The sequence below is a fragment of the Lepus europaeus genome, chromosome 20 (genome assembly GCF_033115175.1).
Source record: "Lepus europaeus isolate LE1 chromosome 20, mLepTim1.pri, whole genome shotgun sequence".
Lineage (NCBI taxonomy): Eukaryota > Metazoa > Chordata > Mammalia > Lagomorpha > Leporidae > Lepus > Lepus europaeus.
The window spans coordinates 6,996,214-7,015,393 of NC_084846.1; the positions used below are offsets into that span (position 1 = coordinate 6,996,214).

At 67.5% G+C, this 19,180-nt stretch overlaps 1 protein-coding gene across 4 annotated transcripts in view; it reads left to right on the forward strand.

Moving 5' to 3' along the window:
* UNC13A (unc-13 homolog A) overlaps positions 1-19,180 on the forward strand; it is a 37,164-nt gene that overhangs the window by 5,239 nt on the left and 12,745 nt on the right. For 3 of the 4 annotated variants that reach the window (XM_062178048.1, XM_062178051.1, XM_062178049.1), the window contains exons 2-25: positions 4,113-4,142; positions 4,388-4,487; positions 5,395-5,512; positions 6,335-6,458; positions 6,825-6,898; positions 7,218-7,272; positions 7,869-7,904; positions 8,228-8,435; positions 10,567-11,061; positions 11,271-11,379; positions 11,744-11,790; positions 11,936-12,014; positions 12,701-12,772; positions 12,861-13,080; positions 13,646-13,873; positions 14,082-14,223; positions 14,302-14,471; positions 15,139-15,254; positions 15,467-15,630; positions 15,968-16,118; positions 16,323-16,391; positions 16,631-16,720; positions 16,969-17,103; positions 18,842-18,975. In XM_062178048.1, coding sequence (XP_062034032.1) covers positions 4,113-4,142; positions 4,388-4,487; positions 5,395-5,512; positions 6,335-6,458; positions 6,825-6,898; positions 7,218-7,272; positions 7,869-7,904; positions 8,228-8,435; positions 10,567-11,061; positions 11,271-11,379; positions 11,744-11,790; positions 11,936-12,014; positions 12,701-12,772; positions 12,861-13,080; positions 13,646-13,873; positions 14,082-14,223; positions 14,302-14,471; positions 15,139-15,254; positions 15,467-15,630; positions 15,968-16,118; positions 16,323-16,391; positions 16,631-16,720; positions 16,969-17,103; positions 18,842-18,975 — 3,166 coding nt within the window. Of the gene's footprint in view, positions 1-4,112; positions 4,143-4,387; positions 4,488-5,394; positions 5,513-6,334; positions 6,459-6,824; positions 6,899-7,217; positions 7,273-7,868; positions 7,905-8,227; positions 8,436-10,566; positions 11,062-11,270; positions 11,380-11,743; positions 11,791-11,935; positions 12,015-12,450; positions 12,457-12,700; positions 12,773-12,860; positions 13,081-13,645; positions 13,874-14,081; positions 14,224-14,301; positions 14,472-15,138; positions 15,255-15,466; positions 15,631-15,967; positions 16,119-16,322; positions 16,392-16,630; positions 16,721-16,968; positions 17,104-18,841; positions 18,976-19,180 lie in introns of all 4 variants that reach the window. The other variant, XM_062178050.1, reaches the window with a different exon arrangement.

Genomic DNA, 19,180 nt, shown 5'->3' on the forward strand with positions numbered 1-19,180 from the left:
ACACACACAGGGCACAGACAGGACACACACAGGGCACAGACAGGACACAGGACACAGACAGGGCACAGACAGGACACAGACAGGACACAGACAGGGCACAGGGCACAGACAGGGCACAGACAGGACACAGACAGGACACAGACAGGACACAGACAGGGCACAGACAGGACACAGGACACAGGGCACAGACAGGGCACAGACAGGACACAGGACACAGGACACAGGACACAGGGCACAGACAGGGCACAGACAGGACACAGGACACAGACAGGGCACAGAGAGGGCACAGACAGGACACAGGACACAGGACACAGAGAGGGCACAGACAGGACACAGACAGGACACAGGGCACAGACAGGACACAGACAGGACACAGGACACAGACAGGACACAGAGAGGGCACAGACAGGGCACAGACAGGGCACAGGACACAGACAGGACACAGAGAGGGCACAGACAGGACACAGACAGGACACAGACAGGACACAGGGCACAGACAGGACACAGAGAGGTCACAGACAGGGCACAGGACACATACAGGACACAGGACACAGACAGGGCACAGACAGGACACAGGACACAGACAGGACACAGGCAGGGCACAGATAGGACACAGACAGGACACAGACAGGACACAGGGCACAGACAGGGCACAGGACACAGACAGGACACAGACAGGGCACAGGACACAGACAGGACACAGGACACAGACAGGACACAGACAGGACACAGACAGGACACAGGGTACAGACAGGGCACAGGACACAGACAGGACACAGACAGGGCACAGACAGGACACAGAGAGGGCACAGACAGGGCACAGGACACAGACAGGACACAGGACACAGACAGGACACAGACAGGACACAGACAGGGCACAGAGAGGGCACAGACAGGACACAGACAGGACACAGGACACAGACAGGGCACAGAGAGGGCACAGACAGGGCACAGGACACAGACAGGACACAGGACACAGACAGGGCACACACAGGACACAGACAGGGAAGAAACAGGGCATAGACAGGACACAGATAGGACACAGGACACAGACTGGGCACAGACAGGACACACACAGGACACACACAGGACACACACAGGACACAAGGCACAGAGAGGGCACAGACAGGACACAGGACACAGGACACAGACAGGGCACAGACAGGACACAGACAGGACACAGGACACAGACAGGACACAGAGAGGGCACAGACAGGACACAGACAGGACACAGGACACAGACAGGACACAGAGAGGGCACAGACAGGACACAGACAGGGCACAGACAGGGAAGAAACAGGGCATAGACAGGACACAGACAGGACACAGGACACAGACAAGGCACAGACAGGACACAGACAGGACACAGGACACAGGACACAGACAGGGCACAGGACACAGACAGGACACAGACAGGGCACAGACAGGACACAGGACACAGACAGGAGACAGACAGGACATAGATAGGACACAGGGCACACACAGGGCACAGACAGGGCACAGACAGCACACAGACAGGAGACAGACAGGACATAGATGGGACACAGGGCACACACAGGACACAGGACACAGACAGGACACAGGACACAGACAGGGCACAGACAGGACACAGAGAGGGCACAGGCAGGACACAGACAGGACACAGGACACAGACAGGACACAGGCAGGACACAGACAGGACACAGGCAGGACACAGGCAGGGCACAGACAGGACACAGGCAGGGCACAGACAGGACACAGGACACAGGGCACAGGACACAGGATACAGGGCACAGACAGGACACACACAGGACACAGACAGGACACACACAGGACACAGACAGGGCACAGGACACAGACAGGGCACAGACAGGACACAGGACACAGACAGGACACAGACAAGAGACAGACAGGACATAGATAGGACACAGGGCACACACAGGACACAGGGCACACACAGGACACAGGACATAGACAGGGCACAGACAGGACACAGACAGGACACAGGACACAGACAGGGCACAGACAGGACACAGGACACAGGCAGGGCACAGGACACAGGGCACAGACAGGACACAGGACACAGACAGGACACAGGGCACAGACAGGACACAGACAGGACACAGGCAGGGCACAGACAGGACACAGGACACAGACAGGGCACAGGACACAGACAGGACACAGGACACAGACAGGGCACACACAGGACACAGGACACAGACAGGGCACAGACAGGGCACAGGACACAGACAGGACACAGGACACAGACAGGGCACAGACAGGACACAGACTGGGCACAGGGTACAGACAGGGCACAGGACACAGACAGGGCACAGACAGGACACAGGACACAGACAGGACACAGGACACAGACTGGACACAGGACACAGACAGGGCACAGACAGGACACAGACTGGGCACAGGGTACAGACAGGGCACAGGACACAGACAGGGCACAGACAGGACACAGGACACAGACAGGACACAGGACACAGGCAGGGCACAGACAGGACACAGGACACAGACAGGACACAGGACACAGACAGGACACAGACAGGACACAGGACACAGACAGGGCACAGACAGGACACAGACTGGGCACAGGGTACAGACAGGGCACAGGACACAGACAGGGCACAGACAGGACACAGGACACAGGACACAGACTGGACACAGGACACAGACAGGGCACAGACAGGACACAGACTGGGCACAGGGTACAGACAGGGCACAGGACACAGACAGGGCACAGACAGGACACAGGACACAGGGCACAGACAGGGCACAGACAGGGCACAGGACACAAACAGGACACAGGCAGGGCACAGACAGGACACAGGACACACACAGGACACAGGACACAGACAGGGCACAGACAGGACACAGGACACAGACAGGGCACACACAGGACACAGGGCACAGACAGGGCACAGGGCACAGACAGGGCACAGACAGGACACAGGACACAGGGCACAAGGCTTCTGCTTTGCACCCACCTCATTGCTCTGGTTGACATCAAATAGCAGAGTGGTGGGGGTGTGGGCACAAGCAGGTTAAGCTCCTTCCCCTGCCGCCTGCTGCATGTACCACATCCCCTGTCAGCGCGCTGGTTCGAGTCCCGGCCCCGGCGCCTGCGCACGCGCACCCTGGGAGGCGCAGGTACAGGGCTCCTCTGCCCACGCGGGGACCCGTGTGGAGCTCCTGGCCTGGCCCCCGCCATTGCAGCCATTTTGGGGGTGACCCAGCAGATGGCAGCTCTGTCCCTGGCCCCCGCCCCCCCGCCCCAGGTCTCAAATACAAATTCAAATAAAAGGAGGGGTTTATTTCGGTGCGCGGATTTTGCATTTCTGTGGGTTTTTTTTGAAGACCCCCCTAATCATCTTTTGGCTGCGGTGCCTTTGTCAAATGTGCCTGCCGAGGTGGGGGCGGGGCTGGGAACAGGTGCAGGGGATGCGGGTGGGCGGGGCGGGGGCGAGGCCAGGAGCAGGGGGCGGGGCTTGGTCGAGGTGGGGGCGGGGCCGGGAACGGTGTGGGGCGTGGGAGGGGCCTCGGGCATGGCGGGGGGCGTGGGCGGGGCCGAGAGCAGGTGCAGGGGGCGGGGCGTGGGCGAGGCGATAGCGCTAGATGCAGAGTGGATCGCGGGGTGGGGGCTCTGAGGCCCAAGGCTCGGCCCTGGGGCCCTGGAAAGTATTCGGGTTCACCTCCCCGCCTTGGAGCGCCCTCCGGCCGCCCCGGGGACCCTTGGTGGGACGGACTCAGACCCTCAAGGACCGCGTCTCCTCCCCCTGACAGGGGACCACGGGAGAGCATCTCTCTTCCTCCTCGATGCTCCTCTTCCTCCTCCCTCGGGGGCAATCCTGAGGACTCCCTGGAGGAGGCCCAGGACTCCTGCTGAATGGTGTGGGGGGGAAGGCTGCAGGGGGGCTCGGCGGGCGGGGCAGCATCCCACCCCCTCCTGCCCCGGTGCTCGCTGTCTGATGGCCTGTGTCTCTCTCTCCCCTCCTCTCTGCCTCCGCCCCTCTCCCTGTCCTGTTGTTTCTGCCTCTCCCGGGGGTCTCGCGCCCCCTCTCCTGTCCGGATGTCGGGGTCTCCATCTCCCTCCCGCCTGCTCCCTTCCCTGCCTCTGTCCACAGTCAAAAAAGCCAAGTTTGACGGTGCCCAAGGTGAGTGCCGTCTTCTGTCCTGCGCTGTCCATCTGTCCGTCTGTCGGGGAGGCTGGGGGCGGGCCTGAGCGAAGACTGACAGCTGGCCGCTGCACCTGCTGCGCGCGCGGAGGGGAGGGCAATGGGGACCCAGATCGCCCTGAGCCAGGGTCCCAGCGGTGCCGGGTCGGTGCTGGCCAGGGCGGCCCGGATGTGCAGGAGCCCGCTCCCCAGGCCCGGCGCTGACCCCGCTCTCCCGGCCGCAGAGAAGTTCAACACCTACGTGACGCTCAAGGTGCAGAATGTGAAGAGCACGACTGTGGCGGTGCGCGGGAGCCAGCCCAGCTGGGAGCAGGACTTCATGTTGTGAGCGCCCGCCCCGCCAGACCACGCCCCTCCCCAGGCCACGCCCAGCCCTGCCTCCTGTGCCCTCCGCCCCCACAATCTGCTCTCTGGGCAGCCAGGGGCCTAATTTAAAACCTGCAGTCCTAGCCCACTGCTCCCGACCCAGGCCTGGCTGCAGCTCCTGGACCTCGGGCGGTGGCCAGAGCCCTCCGTACGCCCCACGCGCCTGCTCGCCTGGGGCCCCCTTGCCTCCTGCACCCGCCCAGCTTGAACCCGCCCCAGGGCTCCCGCACACCCTAGCTGGCTCCTCCCCAGGGAAGCCCACCCTGACTGCTGGCCCCAAAGTGTGATTTTTTAAAAAAGATTTATTTATTTGAGAGGCAGAGTTAGAGAGAGACAGAGACAGGCAGAGCCTCCGTCCACTGGTTCACTCCCCAGATGGCCGAAACGGCCGGAGCTGAGCTGATCCGAAGCCAGCAGCTAGGAGTTCCATCTGGGTCTCCCACGTGGGTGCAGGGGCCCAAGGGCTTGGGACATCTACTGCGCTCCCAGGCCACAGCAGAGAGCTGGATTGGACGTGGAGCAATCAGGACTCGAACCGGCGCCCCTGCGGGACACGAGCACTGCAGGCGGTGGCTTCACAGCCCGGCCCCAGCGCCGGGCCCTGCTGTGGGTCTCCGTGTTCTGAGTTCGCCCACCCTCGGGGTCTCCCACTCCCCAGGCCTCCACCTGGGCGTCATTCCAGGGAGAAGCCAGCAGGGGGAGTGCTCGAGCCACGGGCGCGCCTGGTGGCCCTGCTGGGGTGCTGGGGCCTCTTCCCGACCCGCCCAGCAGGGGGAGGCGCCCGCTGGGCTCTGCTGTCTTCGGGGACTGGGCTGACCTCTGAGCCTCTGTCCCCTCCCCTGGGGGGCCTCCCCTGTCCCCACAGCGAGATCAACCGGCTGGACCTGGGGCTGACGGTGGAGGTGTGGAACAAGGGCCTCATCTGGGACACCATGGTGGGCACCGTGTGGATCCCGCTGCGCACCATCCGCCAGTCCAACGAGGTGGGCACAGGGCCCGGGGGCTCCTGGCCTAAACCCTGCATTCCACTCAAGGGGCAAGGCCTCACGTTCTGGTCAAGGGTCCAATCGGCAAGCTCGCTCCTGGGGGCCGAAACGTACATACGTGGTCCCCCTCCGGCTGCAAGAGACTAGGGACACGCAGCCGCAGCTAGGCGGCCCTGGACCCTGCTCCGACGAGTTACGGCCCCAGGGGAGTAAGGGGCCACGTATCGCGGGCCCTGGCTGGGCAGCAGGTGTTGAGCCAGAACCTGTCAGTCACCTCCCCGCCCCCACAGGCCAGTCCCTGGGCCTCGGCCCTCCAAGCCCTCTTCACCCCGGCGGGGTCCCCCTTGTGAGATCCTGCACACACCTGGCCCCCTTGGCCACGCCCCCACTGCATCCCTCTGTGCCCTCTCCTCCAGGAAGCCCCCCAAACTCCCCCCTGGGTCCTCCAGCCCTCCCCCTGGCCTGGCCTGGACCTCCCAGGCCTGGGGGTTGCCTGTGTCCACTCTGGCTCCTCCCAGCTCAGGCTGGGGCGCACGGAGGAAGTGGGTGCGACACTCCAAGCGAAGCCTTCGCGGGGACCCGGGGTTCCTGGTACCCAGAGAGACAGAGATGCCGAGGGTCAGAGTGGCCCCGTCTGCTCAGTGCCTCGCTGGCCCTGAACCGGGAGGGGGGTCCTCCATGCACGGTGGGAGGAGCCAGGCTCCCCCACCCCCTCCTTTGAGGTGGGCGTGGTCATGCCGGGCTGGGGCCCCTGGGACTGAGTCCTGACCTGGGCCGCCAGGTGCAGCAGGTGCACACCCCCCACCCCGTGTCCCGCAGGAGGGCCCCGGGGAGTGGCTGACGCTCGACTCCCAGGTCATCATGGCCGACAGTGAGATCTGCGGCACCAAGGACCCCACCTTCCACCGCATCCTGCTGGACACGCGCTTCGAGCTGCCCCTGGGTCAGTGCCCGGGGCGCGGGAGCCCTGCCTCTCGGCTCACCTGCCGCTCTAGGGGGGCACCCAGGGTGCGGTGGGGGTTTAGGGTGAGCCCCAGAGCTGGGCCAGGTGGGGGCGGGGCCAGGATCGGGCGGGGCCAGGCCTGGGTGGGGCCAGGCCTGGGGGCAGGGGCAGGGCTTAGCCAAGCTGTGGTCAGGACTGGGGGCGGGGCCGGGGCTCAGTTGGGGTGGAGCCAGGCCTGAGGGCGGGGCCAAGGGCTCAGCTGTTGCAGGGCCAGGTGGGGTGGGGGTGCAGAGGCTCAGGTCGGTTGGGGCTTGGGCGGGGCCAGGCCAGGGGCGGGGCCGGGCTCACCAGTCACTTTGCTCGCAGACATCCCGGAGGAGGAGGCGCGCTACTGGGCCAAGAAGCTGGAGCAGCTGAACGCCATGCGCGACCAGGACGAGGTGGGCGCTGGCGGCCGGGCGGGGGTCCGCCGGGTCTCCCCGCCCCCTCCACTCGCTGGCCCTTGTCCCGGCTCGGCTCCGCGTCACCCTCTGCGGGCTCCCAGATCCGGCCACTGCGGCTCCTGGGCCCTCACCCACCACTTCCCCAGGCCACAGCAGGGCGCTGGGTCGGAAGTGGGGCAGCCGGGACTTGAACCAGCGCCCCCCGGCCCTACCCGCTGCACCTGCACCCTTGTCCGGAGGGGAGGCTGGGACAGGCCCCGGGGCCAGGAAGCCCGCAGCCTCCCGGCCGCCCCGCGACAGGCGCCCTCTCCCGCAGTATTCGTTCTCGGACGAGCAGGATAAGCCGCTGCCCGCGCCCAGCAACCAGTGCTGTGAGTGTGTAGGGCCCCGCCCCCTGGCCTCGCCCCGCCCCTGGCCCCGCCCCGCCCCACAGCAACTCGGGGGTGACACGTGGCCCCCTGGAGGGGCTCCCAGGGGGCCTCCCGCGCCCCCTCCCCAGCGCACAGGGCCGTGGGGAGGGGGAGACCCGGGCAGGTGCACTGGAGCCAGAGCCCCCGAGCCCAGTGTCCGCGCCGGGCAGGGTCCCTGGGCTGCCGCGGGGGCCCTGCCCACAGGGAGTGGGTCCTCTCCACGGTCCCTGCCTCCCACGCTGTGCACCTTCAGGCTGCTGGCCGCCCCTCGCTGGGCCCCAGGCGGAGGCTGGAGGCTGAGCGCTCCTAGGCTGGGGGGCGCTGGCCTCGGACCCCGAAGTCAGAAATCCACGCCCCCCCTTTGTGTCCACCCCGAGGCGCCTCGTGGCCTCATGGGAAATCGGGGATTCCCCCCCCCCCGCCTTCCTCCCCAGCTGCTAGCGAAGGGTCAGAGTGGAGGGGAGGGGTCAGGGTGGAGGGGAGGGGCTCGCGGCCGGCGGGGGGGGGGGCGCCCCTACGCCCCGCCCCGCCGTTCACCGCCCTCCCCTTCTCCCCAGGCAACTGGAATTACTTCGGCTGGGGCGAGCAGCAGAGTAAGTTAGGCTCGGGGGTCTCAGCGCCACCCCCACCCCGCGGGAGCCGGGGGCGAGGCCGGGCCGGGGCTTGTCCGGCAGCTCGGGTGGGGGCGTGGCTCTGCCTCTGGGGCCAGGCTGAGGGCTCAGCAGACCGCGCGACCCCTCCTTGGCCCCCTCCCCGTCCTCACCCCCCTCCCCATCCTCACCCCGCCCCTCTCCATCCTCACCCCCCTCTCTGTCCTCACTCCACCCCTCCCCGTCCTCACCCCTCCCCGTCCTCACCCCGCCCCTCCCCGCCCCCTCCCCGTCCTCACCCCGCCCCTCCCCGCCCCCGCCCCCAGACGACGACCCCGACAGCGCCGTGGACGACCGCGACAGCGACTACCGCAGCGAGACGAGCAACAGCATGCCGCCGCCCTACTACACCACGTCGCAGCCCAACGCCTCGGTGCACCAGTACGCCGTGCGCCCGCCGCCCCTGGGCTCGCGCGAGTCCTACAGCGACTCGGTGCCCAGCTACGACGACTTCTCCGAGCCGCGGGCGCTCAGGTAGCGGCGGCCCCGCCTCCCGCCGTGGGCGTGGTCCGGGCGGCCTCCCGGTGGGCGTGGCCTACAGTGTGGGCGTGGACCCGCACCCCACGGCCCTGGTCTTACAATGTGGGCGTGGCCTCCCTGCCCGGTGGGCGTGGTGTCCTCCAGGTGGGCGTGGCCTCCGCCGTTCTCGCCATGCACCACCGGACCTGGGTGACTCAGGGGCGGCCCCAGGTTTACCCAGCGACCGTCTCCACTCCCTTGAATCCGGGTCTTCTGGCCCGTGTGGGCCGGGCACTGCCCGGCGCTGGGCTGCTCCGTGAGCCTGGAGTCTGCTCCGGCCCCCCGCCCCCGCCCGCCCTGGCCGCATGGGCAGGTTGGACACTGAGCAACGCGGTCTCAGGCAGGCCGAGTGTTCGGAAGGCACCGGGCTGTGTCCCGCAGTGCTCGCAGGGGAACAGGTGGCGCCCGGAATGGGCTCCCTGTGCTGTCGTCGGCTTCTCTGTGGTTAGACAGAAGCCGAACGGGCGCCCAGAGAGGGCGGGGACGAGCCTTCGCAGGTGCTCAGCAGGGTGCGCTGTGGGGCTGGCGGTAGCGCAGACGCTGGGTGATTGACGTGTGTGGGCCCCCCGGGGGGAGTCTGCCCGCGCTAACATTTCCCGGGAAGGAGTGGGGGGCAGGAAGCAGGCCCTCAGCTGACCCTGGGCCGTGGCCATGGGTGAGGGAGACCGTCCAGGCTGCCCGGCACTGGACTTTGCTGGGGGAGACAGGCCAGACACGGACACGCTCCTCCCGCTCCGCGGGGCTCAGCTGGCGGGAGGCCTCCAGAGGGCTTCCTGGAGGAGGGTGCATGGAAGCCCACCAACGAGGCCTCCCCAGAGGGAAAGCGAGTTCCAGCGTGAGGCTGGGGGGCTGGATGGCGCTGGGTCATCCAGGAAGGACCTGGGGGGACCGAGGACCGAGGAGCCCGGGGGAGGCCCCGACTGGATCAGGTCCCCCAGTCTTGGAGACCGCTTGGTCTCAGGTCCAACCCCAGGGAAGCAGGCCCCGCCCAGCCCGGGGGCCGGTGACACGGCCGGTGTGCACTCTGAATTTTCACCAGCAGGGGGAGCTGCGTCCCTTCCTGCCTCCTAGCCTGTTCCAATGCGCTTTGAATTTTCACCAGCAGGGGGAGCTCTGGTCCGTTCCTGGCTCCCAGCTGTTCTTAGGGGCAGCCCAGGACCAGAGGGAGACCTCCGCCCCACCCCACCCCCGCCGGTCCCTATAGTATCCTGGCGGCCAGGGGACCGGGTCCACAGCCTGGGGAGGTTTTTTTTTTTTTTTAATTTTTATTTGAGTGGCAGAGTTATAGAGAGAGAGGGAGAGAGAGAGAGTGAGAGAGGGAGAGAGAGACAGAGAGGTCTTCCATCCACTGGCTCACTGCCCAAATGGTCTCCACGGCCAGAGCTGAGCCGATCTGAAGCCAGGAGCCAGGAGATTCCTCCGGGTCTCCCACACAGGTGCAGGGGCCCAAGGTCCTGGGCCATCTTCTCCTGCTTTCCCAGGCCACAGCAGAGAGCTGGATAGGAAGTGGAGCAGCCAGGACTCGAACTGGTGCCCGTGTGGGATGCTGGCACTGCAGGCTGGGGCTTTACCCGCTACGCCTCGTGGCCCCAGACGGGTGGTATTTTTAAGAGCGGTGGTGATAATGTTGGTTGAGTGACTGGAGGGTGGCCCCGGGTCACCCTGGCCGTGCTCGGGGGCGGGGCCTGAGCTGGTCGGGGGGGTGCAGGAGACCCCTGAGTACATGACGGTGCATCGGGTACAAAGCCTGTGTGGGAGGTCGGCAGGTGAAGCAGGGGCAAAGGCCCGGGGGTGGGCTCTGGGGGAGCGTCAAGGACACTGGAGGGGTGCGGTGAGGGCAGTTGTGGGGGGACGAGGGGGAGAGGCCGGTGGCGGCCTCCGAGGGGAGTGTGGGGACCCCCACCCCACTCCACTCATGATCGGCGCTCTGTCCACGGGGCGTGGGCGGGGCGTGGGCGAGGCTCGGGCGGCCTCACCCCCACTGCAGGATCGGTGCTGTGTCCACGTGCGTGGGCGGTGCTGGGCGCCGGTGGGGGGGCTTTAGCGGCCCTGCCCCCACCCCTGAGCCCCCGCCGCCTTCCCGCAGCCCCACGGGCAGCAGCCGCTACGCCTCCTCCGGGGAGCTGAGCCAGGGCAGCTCGCAGCTGAGCGAGGACTTCGACCCCGAGGAGCAGAGCCTGCGGGGCTCGGAGCTGGGCGACGAGCGGGACCCGGACTCCTACCACTCGTGCCACAGCTCGGTGAGCTGCAAAGACTCGCCGCGCTGGGACCAGGATGAGGAGCTGGACGAGGACCTGGAGGACTTCCTGGAGGAGGAGGAGCCGCTGCCCGAGGAGGAGGAGGAGGAGGAAGAGGAGGAGGAGGAGGAGGAAGAGGAGGAAGAGGTGCCGGACGACGTGGGCAGCTACGCCCAGCGCGCGGAGGCGGCCGTGACCGAGCCCAAGGACTTCAAACGAATCAGCTTCCCGGCGGCCGCCCCCTGCGAGGACACGGCCCCCGCCCCGCCCACCGAGGCCACGCCGGCCGCGCCCGAGGAGCTGCCTGGAGCCCAGCCGGCCGAGCCCCCCACAGCTGAGGAGAGGTAGCCGCGGGGGCTGGGGTCTGGGGAGGTCAGAGGTCAGGGACGGGTCCCAGGGCTGGGGCGGGAGGTGGGGTCAGGGCGGCAGGGCCAGCCAGGAGGGGGCCGCGGTCCCGGAGGGAGGGGAGCCGAGGGGCTGGGGGGGGAGGGGCGGGGGCCCAGGCCGGGAGGCGCGGAGAGCCAGCCCGGAGCTTGCGCGGCCCCTGCCTCAGTTTCAGGCCCCGAGAGGACGAGGAGGACCGGCAGGGCCAGGACTCCATGTCCAGGGCCAAGGCCAACTGGCTGCGGGCCTTCAACAAGGTGCGGCTGCAGCTGCAGGAGGTGAGCGAGCGCCCCGGCCCCGCCCCCGCCCCGCCCACTCCAGCCAGGCCCCGCCCAGACCAGCCCGGCCACACCCAACGTTCCTTCCACGGCAGCATGGCCACACGTATGCCCAACACCACACCCACCCAAGCTATGCCACGCCCAGTGGCCACCCTGGCCACGCCCAGTGCTCTGCGCACACCCTGCCTCTCCCAGCCTGGCCCTGCCCGGGGCTCCTTGCGCACGTGCCAGCCCCAGTCCCATCGATCCCTGGCCACGCCTACACCCCGCCCACACCGGGCCGGCCCCGCCCCCGCCCTGCCCCTCCTGCGCCCGGGCTGTGGCCACGCCGACCATGCCTGTCCGTCTGTCTGTCCCGCAGGCTCGGGGGGCAGGAGAGATGTCCAACTCCCTGTGGTTCAAAGGCGGGTGAGTGACGGCCCCCGGGCAAGGGTCGAGGGCAGCGCCCCGCCCACCCCGCGATGCCCGCCTCGAACCAGCGTGGGGTCCTGGTGCTGGTGCGCGGGGCAGTCGGGTGCGGCCGAGCCTCAGGCAGGGCCCTGGGTCTCCGCAGCCCCGGGGGCGGCCTGATCATCATCGACAGCATGCCGGACATCCGCAAGAGGAAGCCCATCCCGCTCGTGAGCGACCTGGTGAGCGCCGTCGGCCCGGGTGGGGCACAGGCCCCCCCACTGCAGGGGCGGGTCAGGGGTGGGGGGCCGGGCGCGAGGGGCTGACCTGGGGGCTGGGGGCAGGCCTGGGGGCGAGGGGCGGACCTGGAGGCTGGAATGGGTGGGGGCTGGGGGCCGGGGGTAGCCCTGGGGGCCGGGGGCAGGAGGCAAGGGTGAGCCTGTGGGCGAGGGGCAGACCTGGGGGCCGGGGTGGGGGGCTGGGGGCGGGGGCCGGGGTGGGGGGCTGGGGGCAGGGGCCAGGGGCGAGGGGCAGACTTGGGGGCTGGGGCTGGCTGGGGGCTGGGGTAGACTTGGGGCCTGGGGGCGGACCTGGGGGCCGCAGGCCTGGGCTGGCCAAGCCAATCTCCAGAGCTAATGCGGTCTGACTTCTGCCCCGTGTGCTGCGTGGACCCTTCAGGCCATGGTGAGTGACCTGGGCACCCAGGGTCTTCGCCCACCACAGACCCCTCCATGCAGCCCTGACCCACCCGTGGGCTCTGGGAGGACCCCGCGGGGAGGGGGCACCCAGGACCCCCTCTGACCAGGATCCTCTGTCGCCTCCTGTTCCGACGCTGCCCCCGGCGGGCGGTCGTGGCTGCGAATGCGTCCTGCGGCCTCGGCGGCCCCTTCGTTGCCCGGAACCCCCCGGGTGCCTGCGGCCCGCGCAGTCCCTGGTGCAGTCCCGGAAGGCGGGCATCACATCGGCCCTGGCGTCCAGCACGCTCAACAACGAGGAGCTGGTGCGTGGGCCGCGGCGGGGTCGGCGGGCTGGGACCCCTCCCCTCCCCCGGGAGCGCCCGGCACCAGCCCACCCTCCCTCCCCCGCAGAAGAACCACGTGTACAAGAAGACCCTGCAGGCCCTGATCTACCCCATCTCGTGCACCACGCCGCACAACTTCGAGGTGTGGACGGCGACCACGCCCACCTACTGCTACGAGTGCGAGGGGCTGCTGTGGGGCATCGCGCGGCAGGGCATGCGCTGCACCGAGTGCGGGGTCAAGTGCCATGAGAAGTGCCAGGACCTGCTCAACGCCGACTGCCTGCAGCGTGAGCGGGGCGGGGCCGCGGCGATGGGGCGGGGCCGGGGCAGGGTGGGGGTGGGGCCTGGGCGGGGCCCGAGGGTGGGGCGGGGTGGGGCGAGGCCGGCAGCTCGGGGCAGTGGCAGTGGGGCGGGGCAACAAGGCAGAATGGGGCTGGAGGGGCAGAGCGGGGCGACGGGGCGGGACCACTCAGAGGGGCGGGGCGGGCCTGGGGCAGGGCGGGGGTGGGGCCAGGATGGGGGCGAGCCCTGGGCGGGGCCATGGCCATGGGGCAGGGAAGGGCCAGGCCAGAGGGGCTGGGCAGTGTGAGTGGGACAGGGCGGGGCCTGCGGGGCTGGGGCAGTGGCAGTGGGCAGGGTTGGAGGGTGGCTAGGCGGGGTCCTCGGGGCGGGGCTGGTGGTGCCCGGGACAGTGAGGCCGTGTCCGCAGGTGCCTCGGAAAAGAGCTCCAAGCTTGTGGCCGAGGGGAGGGGCCGGAGAGGTGGGGGCGGGGCCTCGGTGGGGGGCCTTAGTGTGGGCGGGGCCCTCGGGGCGGGGCTGGCAGGGCCCGGGACAGTGAGTTCGCGTCCACAGGTGCCGCGGAGAAGAGCTCCAAGCACGGGGCGGAGGACCGCACACAGAACATCATCATGGTGCTCAAGGACCGCATGAAGATCCGCGAGCGCAACAAGCCTGAGATCTTCGCGCTCATCCAGGAGGTGTTCGCCGTGAGCAAGAGCGCGCACGCGCAGCAGATGAAGGCCGTGAAGCAGAGCGTGCTGGACGGCACGTCCAAGTGGTCGGCCAAGATCAGCATCACCGGTGCGCGCAGCGGCCAGCAGGGGGCGCGCCCGCCCAGCCCCGGTGTCCGCGGGCGGCGCTGAGCGTGATGGGGCCGGCAGGGGGCGCCCTGGGCAGCGGGGACTCGGACCTCTGGGGACCTCGGGCCCAGGGCATGCGGCGAGGGCTCCCCGCCCAGCAGGCCTCGTCCCCGTGCCTAGCCCCGGCCCCTGTCCTGTGTGTGTTCCAGTGGTCTGTGCCCAGGGCCTGCAGGCCAAGGACAAGACGGGGTCCAGTGACCCCTACGTCACGGTGCAGGTCGGGAAGACCAAGAAGCGCACGAAGACCATCTACGGGAACCTGAACCCTGTGTGGGAGGAGAATTTCCACTTGTGAGCGCCCGGCCGGGGAGGGGGTGGGGCGCCGGCGGCCCCGCCCCCGCCTGACCACGCCCCGCCCCGCCCCCGCAGCGAGTGCCACAACTCCTCCGACCGCATCAAGGTGCGGGTGTGGGACGAGGATGACGACATCAAGTCTCGCGTGAAGCAGCGGTTCAAGCGCGAGTCCGACGACTTCCTGGGGCAGACGATCATCGAGGTGCGCACCCTCAGCGGCGAGATGGACGTGTGGTACAACCTGGGTGAGCAGGGGGCGGGGCGGGCGGGGGCGGAGCCCGGGAGGGCGGGGCGGAGCCTAAGGAGCCAGCCAGAGGTCAAAGATCATGTGTGGTACAACCTGGGTGGGTAGGGCGGGGCCGGGAGTCAGGGCAGGGCGGGGCCCAAGGAGCCAGCAGAGGAGTCTGGCGGGGGAGTCGAATCGGAGGGTGGAGGCCAAGCCTGTGACTCCCAGCCCGAGGGAGGAGGCAGTCTCCGAGCCCCAGGCTGCTGTGGGCAGGAGGTGTCTGGGCTTAGGGAGCCCAGGACACTCTGAGTTCTGGTGGGGCAGGGGGGCTCACCGTGGTCTGAGGGGGGAGGCACGGACCCCGGTCTGAGGAGGGAGGCGCAGGCCCTGCACTGAGCCTGGTCTGAGGTGGGAAGCGAAGACCCCGGTCTGAGGAGGGAGGCCGAGACCCTGGCACTGACCCCGGTCTGAGGGCAGAGCGCCTAAGACGTTCTAGTCCGAGGGAGGAGGCACAAGGCTGGGAGCTCAGCGAGGTGAGGACTCAGAGTCTGATTCCAGGGATCGGAGGGGCCGTGGAGCTTCACACGCGCGTGCACGCAGACTCACGTGCACACACGCACGCACACACACGCACACGGAGGCCTCCGGGCCACAGACCTCACGTGCCCCCATGCCCTCGCCCTCAGACAAGCGCACGGACAAGTCGGCCGTGTCCGGCGCCATCCGGCTGCACATCAGCGTGGAGATCAAGGGCGAGGAGAAGGTGGCCCCGTACCATGTGCAGTACACCTGTCTGCACGAGGTGAGCCCCGCCGGCCGCCGCCCGGGCCTCCTGTCCACGCACAGGAAGCCCCCTCCGCCGGGCAGCCCGCCCCAGCTGCAGCCCTATCCCGGGACTCGGGTCGTTGATGGGTGGCTGGAGCATCCCGGGTGGACGCGAGGCTGCACGGACGTGAGCTGACGGACAGCAGCGCCGGCGCCCGTGGCCGTAACCGCCCTCCCCCGTGGCCGCAGAACCTGTTCCACTTCGTGACAGACGTGCAGAACAACGGCGTGGTGCGGATCCCGGACGCCAAGGGCGACGACGCCTGGAAGGTTTACTACGACGAGACGGCGCAGGAGATCGTGGACGAGTTCGCCATGCGCTACGGCGTGGAGTCCATCTACCAAGCCATGACGTAAGGGGCGGGGCCAGGGAGTGGGCGTGGCGGGGGTGAGTGACGGCTGTGAGGCAGGGCCAGGGGAAGTGGGCGTGGCGGGGAGTGAGTGACAGCAGTGAGAGAGGCGGGGCCCCGGAATGAGTCCATCTGCCAAGCCATGGCGTAAGGGGCGGGGCCAGGGAGTGGGCGTGGCGGGGTGAGTGACGGCTTGAGAGGCGTGGTCAGGGGCAGTGGGCGTGGCGGGGTGAGTGACAGCGGTGAGGACCTGTGCTGGGGGCGCTGCCCTGGGCGCCGTGCTGAGGCCGTCTCAGAGGCCCCGCCCCGGGCCCAGCGCCTGCCGCCCCCCCCCTTGCAGCCACTTCGCCTGCCTGTGCTCCAAGTACATGTGCCCCGGGGCGCCGGCCGTCATGAGCACGCTGCTGGCCAACATCAACGCCTACTACGCGCACACCACCGCCTCCACCAACGTGTCCGCCTCCGACCGCTTTGCCGCCTCCAACTTCGGGGTCAGTGTGGGGCGGGGGACGGCCTGGCCCGGCGCCGCGCTCCTGGGTCCCCCGACCTTGCTGTGTGGCTGCACCCGTCACCGCCCTGTGGACTGGGATTGGGATGTGGGGAGGGCCCAGTTCAGTCTGCAGTAAGCCCCGCCCAGCCACCGCGGCGGCCCCGCCCCCCAAGCCCGCGCCCACCACGTCCGCCTCCACCCGCAGAAAGAGCGCTTTGTGAAGCTCCTGGACCAGCTGCACAATTCGCTGCGGATCGATCTCTCCATGTACCGGGTGAGGACGGGCGCAGCCGCGTGCCCGGGTGCGCGAACGCAGGCGCGTGCACGCGTGTCCCTCTGCGCATGCGTGCGCACCTCTGCGCCACGCCAGCTCCCAGCGTGCGCCCTTGCAGCCAAGCGTGACCGCGCAGCTGGGGGAACTTGGGGGACCCTGGCAGCCCCCGACCACCGCCGAAGCCACGTCTCTACCCACTCTCAGCCTGTGTGATCCCAACTCCCCACCCCTCCCGACAGAACAACTTCCCCGCCAGCAGTCCCGAGAGGCTGCAGGACCTCAAGTCCACCGTGGACCTGCTCACCAGCATCACCTTCTTCCGGATGAAGGTAGGGGAGGGAAGGAGACCCCGGCCCATCGTCGCCCACCCCACCCCCACCCTCACGGAGGCGGCGCCGGGGCTCCCGGCACGGGTCATGGGCCCCATGGCTTTGGGACCCTCTGCCTGCCCCATGGAGGTGGCGCCAGAGCTTCCAGCCCGGGTCATGGGGGTCCCATGGCTTTGCAACTTTCTGCCCGCCCCCACCCCCGGAGGCCTGGGCCCCTGCCCACGCCCGCCTGTGCCGCCTCCCGGCAGGTGCAGGAGCTGCAGAGCCCGCCCCGGGCCAGCCAGGTGGTCAAGGACTGTGTGAAGGCTTGCCTCAACTCCACCTACGAGTACATCTTCAACAACTGCCATGAGCTCTACAGCCGGGAGTACCAGACGGACCCGGTGAGGGCCTCAGGGCTTCGTTCTGTACCGCGGGGCTGTGAGCCACAGCAGTGGGCGCGTGTGGCACTCTGCCTGGGATGGGGCACTTGTTCAGGGCTCGCCAGGGTAGACCTGCGGCGGCACTGAGGTCGGTTCCACAGGAGTCTGCGCCGTCCCACTCAATTCTGCTTGGTTGGTTTCAGTGCCGATTGTCCTGGACGTAGCCGCTAGCAGACGGCTGGGCTGAGACCTGGTTGTTGGTGTCTGGGTGGAGGTAGCTGGAACCAAGGGGACTGGGTGGGTGAAGTAATGCGATTCACTTCAGTTCTGCTGGGCTTGTTCCCTAAGTACACTGATGATCTAGGACTGGGTTCGATCCGCCTGAGTCGGTTGGGTTCAGTTGAGAAAGGTGGAGTTGGGTGGGATTGACTTGGATTGAGTTAAATTAAGTTGCACTGGGTTGAGTTGGGTTGGGCTGTGTTGGGTTGGACTGTGTTGTGTTGGGTTGAGTTGGGTTGAGTTGGTTTAGTTGGGCTGGGCTGGGCTGGGCTGGGTTGGGTTGAGCTGGGTTGAGTTGGGTCAGGTTGGGTTGGGTTGGGCCGGGTTGAGTCGGGTCGGGCTGGGTTGGGTTGAGTTGAGTTGGGTTGGGTTGGGGTTCAGTTGGGTTGTGTTGGAATGGGTTGAATTGGGTTGGGTTGGGTTGGGTGGGTTGGGTTGAGTTGGGTCAGGTTGGATTGAGCTGGGTTGGGGTGGAGTTGGGTTGGGTTGGGTTGGCCTGGGTTGGATTGGGTTGGGTTCAGCTCAGTTCACTTGGGCTGGGTTGGATGGGGTTGGGTTGGGTTGAGTTGGGTTGAATTGAGTTGGGTTTAGTTGGGTTGAGTTGGGTTGGGTTGGGTTCGGTTCAGTTGGGTTGGGTTGGGTTGGGCTGAGTTGGATTGGGCTGGGTTGAATCAGGTTGGGTTTTGTTGGGTTCAACTCAGTTCAGTTGGACTGGGTTGGGTTGAGTTGGGTTGGGTTGGGTGTAGTTGGGTTGAGTTGGGTTGGGTTGGGTTGAGTCGGGTTCAGCTGGGTTGAGTTAGGTTGGGTTCAATTCGGTTCAGTTCAGTTGGGTTGGAATGGGTTGGGGTGGAGTTGGGTTGGGCTTGGGTGGGCTGGGTGGAGTTGGGCTGGGTTGAATCGGGTTGGATTGGGTTGGGTCCAGCTCGGTTAAGTTGGGCTGGGTTGGGTGGAGTTGGGTTGGGTCGAGTCGGGTCGTGTTGGGTTCGGTTCGGTTGGGTTGGGTTGGGTTGAGCTGCGTTCCTTTGTGCTGGTTGAGTTCTGGTCGATTTATTTCCCTTGCTTCAACTGAGGCTGGTGCTGGCCTGGGGCAGTTGATTAGGTTCATGCCAGGCGAGTAGGTTGGGGTTGAACTCCGCCGCCTTCGTTGCGGTTGGCCCGAGTTGAGTTGCATGGAGTCACCGCTCCGGAGCTGGCTCCTGGGAGCCCAGCGAGCTTCATGTGCATTCACTTCCGGCCCGTTTGCTGAGTGACACTGGGTGTGCTCAGTGAAGTCTAGTCCCGTTCACTTCCATTCACTGCTCGGAGCTGAGCTGGGCCCGGGGAGTTGGGTTCGGGTTTTTCGCTCTGGCTCTTCCTACATGGACTCCGGCCTGGGCCACAGGACACGGGCATGTGGCCCTCCCTTGCCCAGCTACGAGCCAACCGAGACCCCCAGCCAGGGCTCCTCATAGCCAACATCTCCCCCCCCCCACCTCCCCAGGCCAAGAAGGGGGAGGTGCCCCCCGAGGAGCAGGGCCCCAGCATCAAGAACCTGGACTTCTGGTCCAAGCTGATCACCCTCATCGTGTCCATCATTGAAGAAGACAAGAATTCCTACACCCCCTGCCTCAACCAGTGAGTCTGCCTGTGTGGGCTCCCCCGTGGGGGGGCGGAGCTCTGTGGGCTGGGCGTGCAGGTGGTCACGGCTGATGGGATGGGGACATAGACTCCTGGGGTGGCCCGCACACGTGACCCCTGGTATTTCATCTGCGTGAGTGACTGCCTGGGCAGGGTTTTAGCAGGAAGCAGCTGCACTGCCCCCTGGCGGACAGGAGGACAG